Source organism: Narcine bancroftii, chromosome 5 (genome assembly GCF_036971445.1).
Source record: "Narcine bancroftii isolate sNarBan1 chromosome 5, sNarBan1.hap1, whole genome shotgun sequence".
NCBI classification, from domain to species: domain Eukaryota; kingdom Metazoa; phylum Chordata; class Chondrichthyes; order Torpediniformes; family Narcinidae; genus Narcine; species Narcine bancroftii.
Window position 1 is genome coordinate 217,895,972 of NC_091473.1, and position 9,043 is coordinate 217,905,014.

Below are 9,043 nucleotides of genomic sequence, written 5' to 3' on the forward strand. Positions count from 1 at the left end.
CCTTGATGCCAATACCATTCTCTTAATTTGTTCTGACTTAAGCTGCCACGCTAGAATTTTGTGCGTTTTTTCTCCTGGTTCATAATATTTCTGTTTTGTCTTCATTATGTTCTTCTCCACCTTATATGTTTGTAGTGTTTCATATTTTATTTTTTTATCTGCCAGTTCTCATCTTTTAGTTGTGTCTTCCTTCATTGCTAATTCTTTTTCTATATTTGCTATTTCCCTTTCCAACTGCTCTGTTTCCTGATTGTAGTCCTTCTTCATCTTGGTTACATAACTTATTATTTGCCCTCTGATGAACGCTTTCATTGCATCCCATAGTATAAACTTATCTTTCACTGATTCCGTATTTATTTCAAAGTACATTTTAATTTGTCTTTCAATTAATTCTCTAAAATCCTGCCTTTTAAGTAGCATGGAGTTTAATCTCCATCTATACATTCTTGGAGGGATGTCCTCTAACTCTATTGTCAATATCAGGGGTGAGTGGTCCGATAATATTCTAGCTTTGTATTCTGTTTTTCTTACTCTGTCTTGCATGCGAGCTGATAACAGGAATAGGTCTATTCTTGAGTATGTTTTATGTCTACCCGAATAATATGAATATTCCTTTTCCTTTGGGTGTTGTTTCGTCCATATATCCAAAAGTTGCATTTCTTGCATCGATTTAATTATAAATTTGATTACTTTGTTCTTTCTGTTAATTTTTTTTCCAGTTTTATCCATGTTTGAATCCAAATTAAGGTTGAAATCCCCTCCTATTAGTATGTTCCCTTGCGTGTCTGCTATCTTCAAAAAAAATATCTTGCATAAATTTTTGATCTTCTTCGTTAGGTGAATATACATTGAGTAAATTCCAAAACTCTGAATATATCTGACATTTTATCATTACATATGTCCCTGCTGGATCTATTATTTCCTCTTCTATTTTAATTGGTACATTTTTACTGATTAATATAGCTACTTCTCTAGCTTTTGAATTATATGACGCTGCTGTTACATGTCCTACCCAATCTCTCTTTAATTTCTTGTGCTCCATTTCAGTTAAATGTGTTTCTTGCACGAATGCTATCTCAATTTTTTTCTTTTTTCAGTAAATTTAACAGTTTCTTCCTTTTGATTTGGTTATGTATTCTGTTAATATTTAAAGTCATATAGTTCAACATAGCCATTTCATACTTTGTTTTTCTTTCCTTTCTGTTTCCTCATCATCACCTTTCCTTCTTATCCATTTCTGCTTTCTTGTTTTGAACACTTTGTAAGACAACATTTCTAAAACATCAAACATTTCCCTTATTCTCCTATCTAAAATTTCATTAACCCCATTATCCCCTCCCCTTCCTGAGTTGCCCTTTATCCCTTGTTGGGCAACCACATCTCCCCTCTCCATTTGGATTTGCGAATTCACTCGCAAGCGTCAACTGATTTCACAGTGACCATATCTCCGCCCCACCCAGCCCCCCCAGAAAAGATTTTAATTTTCATATGTAACAAAGGTCACTCTCTTAATTTCCTCCTTACTTCCTCTCTTCCCTTTCTTTCCCTTATTAATTCTCATCTATACTCTATATATTTTCTTTTAAATACGGATACACTCATGTACACACACATATATATATGTATATGTATATATATATATATATGTATATGTATATATATATATGTATGTATATATGTATATATATATATGTATGTATATATGTATATATATATATATGTATATATATATGTATATATATATATGTATATATATATATGTATATATATATATGTATATATATATATGTATATATATATATGTATATATATATATGTATATATATATATGTATATATATATGTATATATATATATATGTATATATATATATATGTATATATATGTGTATATATATATATATGTGTATATATATGTATATGTATATATATATATGTATATGTGTGTGTATATATATATATGTATATATATATGTATATATATATGTATATGTGTGTATATATATATATATGTATATATATATATATGTATATGTGTGTGTATATATATATGTGTATATATATGTATATATATGTATATATATATACACACACACACACATACATATACTTCGTGGTCATTTTTGCTCTCATTACATGTCTTCATCTCTCTGTCTGTTTTGTAGTTGTTCTGCAAATTTTCATGCTTCCTCCGGATCATAGAATAGTCTGTTTTGCTGCCCTGGAATAACTATTTTAAGTACCGCTGGGCACTTTCACATAAATTTATATCCTTTTTTCCATAGGATCGCTTTTGCTGTATTAAACTCCTTTCTCTTCAGGATTTCAAAACTTATGTCTGGATAGAAAAAAAAATTTTTGACCTTTGTATTCCAGTGGCTTTTTGTCTTCTCTTATTTTCTTCATTGCTTTCTCCAATATATTTTCTCTTGTTCTATATCTTAGGAATTTTACTAAAATGGATCTTCGTTTTTGCTGTGGCTGTGGTTTCGGGGCTAATGTTCTATGTGCCCTTTCTATTTCCATTTCTTCCTGTAATTCTGGTCTTCCTAGGACCCTGGGATCCAATCTTTTATAAATTCTCTCATATTCTTGCCTTCTTCATCTTCCTTAAGGCCCACTATCTTTATATTATTTATTCTATTATAATTTTCCATTATATCTATCTTCTGAGCTAACAGCTCTTGTCTCTTTAACTTTTTTATTAGATTCTTCTAACTTTTTTAAGTCCTCTACTTCCATTTCTACAGCTGTTTCTCGTTCTTCCACCTTGTCCACTCTTTTTCCTATATCTGACATGACCATCTCTAATCTATTCATTTTTTCTTCTGTACTTTTAATTCTTCTTTTTATTTCACTAAATTCTTATGATTGCCATTCTTTTACTGATTCCATATATTCTTTAAAAAAAAATCCATTGTCTTGCCCTTCCCTTCTTCCATTTCCCTATGTTCTTCTTCCTCTGGGTTGGTCATCTGTTGTTTCCTTGATTTCTTTTTACTCTCTTTCTTGTTCTCGTGGTTTTCTATGTTCTCTTCTTGTTGTTGTGTTGTAGCTGTCATTCTCAACTGTGGAGATTGACTCCTCAGCTGGTACCCCTCCTCCCGTCAGTGTTTTTTTTTGTCACGCGCATCATGCATGCACGACTCCTCGCGCATGCGCGGTTGCGCACTTTTGTTTGGCTCCGCGAGTCATTTTTGTAGTCCCGAGCTCGGGACTTCGACTGACCTGAGGGAGCGGGCTTCTCTCTCCGTGGCGGGCCTCCTCGGACAGTTAAGGCCTTCACCTCCTTCCTCCGATGTCTTCTCTTCTTCTCTTCTTCCCGTTGCTTTCGACTTTTCTTTCTTCGTTGCCATTTTCTTCCCACCTTTACTTTCACTTTATTTTAATTTTTGTGTTTGTACCTTTGTTTTCTGTGTTTTTTTTTTAACTTTTCCGGAGAGGGCTGGAGTTCCCCTACCGGCCACTACTCCATCACGTGACTCCCCGCTTCCATGATGCTTCATGACCTGTTGAGTTGTCCTGCACTTGTGTGGATTGCTGACATGCTGTTATTGTGACTGCAAGAAGGCTTCCAAATCCACGCTGCACTTTTCCTGAATTGGAAACCAGTCGAGTTTTGATTTGATTGAGGAAATTAGGGATTGCAAGGAATGGCCTTTGGTTACTCACTTTCTTTGATGTCTAAGTCAGCTATGCCTGACTTGCAGCTAAAAGGTTAACAATCTGTCGTCTGACTCAGTTTGTAATATCAAACCAACACTTGAGCTGAAGCAACAGAAGAACCTGCTGGAGGAACTTGGCAGGTCAAGCAACAGCAGTGGGAGTAAAAAGAACAGTCAACATTTCAGACCAGAATCCCTCATTCATTGTTTTTCTCTCATTGGCCTGCTGAGTTCCTCCAGGAGATTCTTTAATCCTTTAATTTTCCACAGTATCCTGTGAGTCTCTGCACTCGAACTAAGATCGAATTGGAGCCCTGCTCTCTCACGCAATTCAGTGCGAGTCACTTCCCTCCCCATCACAAACCATGAGCTGACAGGGTGATGCTTTATAGATTGAGAAGATCAACCCCAGCGTGATTCCAGGTACAGGAATTTGATTTGAAATAGCACCTGTTCAATTTTACTCGCTCTTCTGTTTACTCAGGTCGAAATGCTTGTTATGAAAGCACTGTCTGCGGGCCTGGTGAAAGGCAGTATTGACGAGGTAGACCACAAAGTTCACATGACATGGGTTCAGCCACGAGTCATGGACCTACAACAGGTAAAATACATCAGAACGCAGTGCCATCTTGTTGTGCAATGTGAGGGTGGGGGGAGAGGGATGGACAGGAGAGGGTCTGGGAAGAGGGGGGAGGAAGCAGCAGCAAAGGGTCTGGGAAGGGGGGGGAGGAAGCAGCAGGATAGGGTCAGGGGTGGGGGGGGTGGGGGGAAGAGGGATATGAGCCATGACAGGCTCAGATGGGCGCGTCGACATAAATGAATAGGGTCCAAGAATTGTGCAGGTCTATGACACCCCAAACTAGAAACAACTATCAGTTATACCATTGTATAAACAACCTCTGTATAAAAGGCAGTGCAAAAGTTGATCTTTAAAGTGACTGATAAGCATGTGAGAAAATCTTTGATATTATCTGTTCTTTATACTCTTTATTTGACTAAACCTGGTCTCTTGTGGTCCTCATGTTGACCTGTTATCTTGGGCATGTCATGGTTATGCAAGTTTTATCAAAGTTTCTCGTGATGCAATCTGATTATTCCTCAGGAGCATCAGATGCTTGTGGAGGTCAGTTTCACACATTGAGCCGTAAATGCTAATTAAATGTGTAAGATGTTAAATATTTATAGGATTCTATAGTGCACAGTGGGAATGAGGATATTGCTGAGTCTTCTGTTCCCTGGAATGTAGAAGGCTGAGGGATGACCTTAATGAGTTTATTAAATCATGAGGGGCACCAATAAGGTCACCACCTTTTTGTCTCAGAGTGGCAGAGTCCAAATTTAAATGGCATAGATTTGGGGAAAGAAGGGCAACTTTTCCCCACTCAGAGGCTGATGTCTTCATGGAACAAGTTGCCAGAGGAATCTGTAGAAATGGGCACAACTATGATGTCCCAATGACATTTAGAGCTATACATGGATAGGAAAGGTTTGGAGGGGTTTAGGCCAAATGGAGGAAAATAGACAAGCTCAGGTTGACAATTAGTTGGTGTGGATAACTTGGGCCAAAGGGGCTGTTCATGATCCAGTTAATTCTGACTAAATCAGTATTGAGTGAGCTACATATGGACCCCATCCTGGGTCTTTGGTGGAATTTCTGCCAAATGTTAGATTAATGGAAGTAATTGAATTTTTATTTTAACTGTGCCATGAAATTATTTGCAAATCCATATAAAAATAATCCTTCTCTTGAGACCTGCATTGATCTGTGTTTGCTGCAGTTATTAGCAGTGCTGTGCTGTCCCTGAGTGTTGATGTTGAGTTCCTCCAGCAATTTGTTATTTCTAAATAAGTCGAGTAGCATCCATGGAGAGGAAAGGATGATCCGCATTTCACTTAACAGTCCATAAGCTTGAGTTCCTTCAGCAGTTTGGTTTGTTTCATTCCAGAATCTAACATCTGCTGTCTTTCTCTTGGCATTAATTAGATGAAAGAGTGCCTATATTCTTAATCCTCAGGTGTCTTGTATGAAGCAGCGCCTAGAAGCCTGGTGTGCAGATGTGAAGAACATCTCCATTCTGGTTGAGGACCACGCACATGAGGTTCTTGGCTGAAACCCCATCATGGTTGCATGCAATTTGGTGTTTGTTTATGTAAAATTGCAAAACCATTCTAAAGTTTTATGTTTAATGCAAAAACAACTAGTTAAATTGTTATTTCCTTCTGAAATTAAAAGAGAATTCTTTCTGTGTACACAGGACATGAAGATCATTAATACAGTTATTTAGGAGAATGGTCAATGTAATATCTAAATATCAAAACATATACCATATATGCTCAAAATATTTCCTTTTGAATATATTTCTATGTCAGAGAGGAATTAAGCAGTCCTGGACCAACTTTTGGGAAGATGGAGCATGTTTCAGTGGATAAACATCTGGAAAGCTAAGTTTTACTGCAGAATGAGAAAGGGAAAGGAGAAATTAAATATAAAAATGCCTAAGGCCAATTTTGAATGCAAAATGTCCTGGAACAGAGAAATAAGAGTTAATGTCTGGCAGGAAAAGCAGTGAATGAGCAGTGGAACCACAAAGATCAGGTAAGATTTTTCTAAAGGGTAAACCGGAGATTACTGGGAACATTTTTTAAACTTATGGTAGTCATAATACTTGGAGATCCAAATACAAATTGTAAAGAGACACTGGCAAAGGGCCTGTTTCAAATAGATAGGAGTGTAACAGAAAAGGAACCTAAAAGCTTTGAACTACAAGCAATAAAGTAAGCAAAATGTCATTTCTTTTGGATCCAAGAGCAGCATCTTCACCAAACAGCAGAATACTGACTGTCCCCGGAAAGAGTTAAAACGTTGGTGGTCTGTAATGTTTTTCCTATTGTTATGGGTGCTGGGCAATGCTCACAGCAACTTTGTTTGCCTTATGGCAAACAAAGGTTGAAATATATCATGTATGTTATTTTTTTATTGTATTATGGGACAACAAAAGGAATCTTTGAAACTTGAGCAAATGGAAATGAGCAAGTCCAAATTCACCCCACAGGCTGTTAACATGAACTGATTATAACTGGTGCATGGGGAACTGAGAAGCTGAAGATAGAATTACAAGAGACTGATTCAAGCCACTGATTTATTGTCAAATGTTGTACTAATTCTGACAACCAGGCACTTGTATTTATGAGATTAGATTCCTTTTCAGTATCATGTAATAATACAAAAAAGTAATATACACAATATTTGCTTTTGTCTCCCATAAGGCAAACAAAGTCACCATTAGCATTGCCTGACTCATCTAACAATAAGAGAAAGAGAAGCAAAAGAGTCACTTCAGAGACACTGAGTGTCTATTGATTCACTTCCAGCCCTCCTGGAGTTTCTTCAGCCTCACAGACTCCATTGGCAACCCAAGCTCCAGATCCAAACCTCCAATGTGATCAGGAAGTTTCAACGTCCAAGGCTCTTTGGGTGCCCTTTTTGGCCTGATACCCTCTCAAATCCTGGTTCTGATACCTGGTACCCATAAGCCACTCTCCAGAGCCCACAGACTAATGCAAATTCTTCAACCACAAATCACCAACAGCTGTTAGCCTGTGTGAGTAGCTGAGGTTTATTAGCAAAGCAGCAACTTGCTGAGACGTGTGAACTGGAGATTGGCTAATGGGGATCTGAGTCACTGAACTCATTTGCTGTTGGTGACTCCGGAAGTGACTGAGTCAGGATGGAATCATTAACTGACATTGGATCACTGGGGGCTGATTAATTCCAAACTGACCCACAGGGTACTGACAGATTAATTTGGGATTCATTCATTGCAGTCATACTGGGAATTGATTTTGCCATGTAATTTTAAGAGTTTTGATTGAGAGGATTTTTTTTACTGGAAGCTCTTTTTTGAAGATTGATCCACTGGGGATGTGATTCATTTCTGCTAAGGAGCCACACGGCAGAAACTGAACCACAAGAAGACTGGTGCGCTGAGTGATGGACTTGTTCAGCAGTGGACTGCCCCAAGGGATGTCATTAATCTGGAAAAGGCACAGAAAAGATTTGTGGGGTTTTCACTGGCTATGAATTATGTAAATAAGCGGGGACTGTTTTCCCTGAAGTGAAGGGGGCAGAGAAGTAAAATCATGAGATTAGGTCAATCTTTTTATTCCCAGGATAAGAGAGTCTAACACTGAAGGTTCAAGATGAAAGGATAAAGATAAAGGGAGCTTGAGGGGCAACTTTTTCCAAACAGGCTGGTGGGTATCTGGAATGTTATCTGAGGAAGTGCCAGAAGCAGGCATAGCTTGAACAGCAAAGTGCAGGCCCTTCAGCCCACGATGTTGTGCCCACCTTTGTCAACCTACTCCATAATTATTCTTCCCAACCTCACATTGATAATCCTCTTTTTCTTGCATCGAAGTGCCTATTGAAGAGTCTTTTGAAACCCTTTATTATATGAGCCTTTACCATCACATTGAGCAATGCATTCCAGACATCCATCACTGTGAATGGAGAGAGAAATCCTCTGACATCTCCCTTAAACTTTCCTCCACTCATCTTAACCAGATGTCCTCTGGTATTTGCTTTAATCACCCCAGGAAAAAGGTGCTTGATGTCCACCCCTCATAATCTTGTACCTCTACTACAGTGTGTCTCATTCTTCTCTTAAAGAGAAAAGCACTGTCATCCTTGCCTCAATATGCATGTTTTTCTTTAAAACAGCCAGGTACGTGGATGGGAAAGGTTCAGAGGGATATAGACCAAATACTCAGGTAGACAACATGGCTGCTGTAACTAAAGGATCTAGTGCATCATGAAAAGCAATTAACAAATTGTGCATTGGGAATTGATTAACTGATGATCTGAGAATGGAAGTCAGGAAATTAAGTGATGAGAAATTACTGGGAAGAGATTCATTTATGAATTCATTCAAGGTGTAACGCAGGGAACTGATTCACTGAGAAAAACCTGGTAATCCAATGATGTCAACACAACTCAGCTTTGTGGATACACCTAACTGCAATCTGAAAATAAACTTGGCTGCAATGGTGGATAGGAACCCTGAGATGCTGCAGCTCTGTGACACCTTTCAGGTGATGCCTGAAGAATATTTAAGAATCATACAACTTAGAAACAGGCCCTTGAGCCCACCAAGTCTAAGGAAACTCCACGTTTACACTATACTAATCCTTTTTGTTTCTCCTGTATTCCTATTACAAATTCTTGGGACAATTTACACAAGCCAATCACCCTGCCATCCTGCATCTCTTTAGCACGAGGGAGGAATCTTGAGATTGAATCCGGGTCCCTAGAGCTGAGGCAGAAGTTGTCAGTGCCACAGATTTCCTCGAGCTAATTTGAAACTTCCACAGTTAATGCAAA

The 9,043-nt window shown here is 38.0% G+C and overlaps 1 protein-coding gene across 4 annotated transcripts in view; it reads left to right on the top strand.

Moving 5' to 3' along the window:
- Positions 1-8,651, top strand: part of LOC138764861 (26S proteasome non-ATPase regulatory subunit 13-like) — a 48,699-nt gene extending 40,048 nt beyond the window's left edge. For 3 of the 4 annotated variants that reach the window (XM_069941238.1, XM_069941237.1, XM_069941239.1), the window contains 2 exons: positions 4,148-4,264; positions 5,679-5,913. In XM_069941238.1, the coding sequence (XP_069797339.1) occupies positions 4,148-4,264; positions 5,679-5,774 (213 nt within the window). In that variant the 3' untranslated portion in view covers positions 5,775-5,913. Of the gene's footprint in view, positions 1-4,147; positions 4,265-5,678; positions 5,914-6,033; positions 6,260-8,383 lie in introns of those variants that run through there. The other variant, XR_011358331.1, reaches the window with a different exon arrangement.
- Positions 8,652-9,043: the final 392 nt, after the last annotated feature.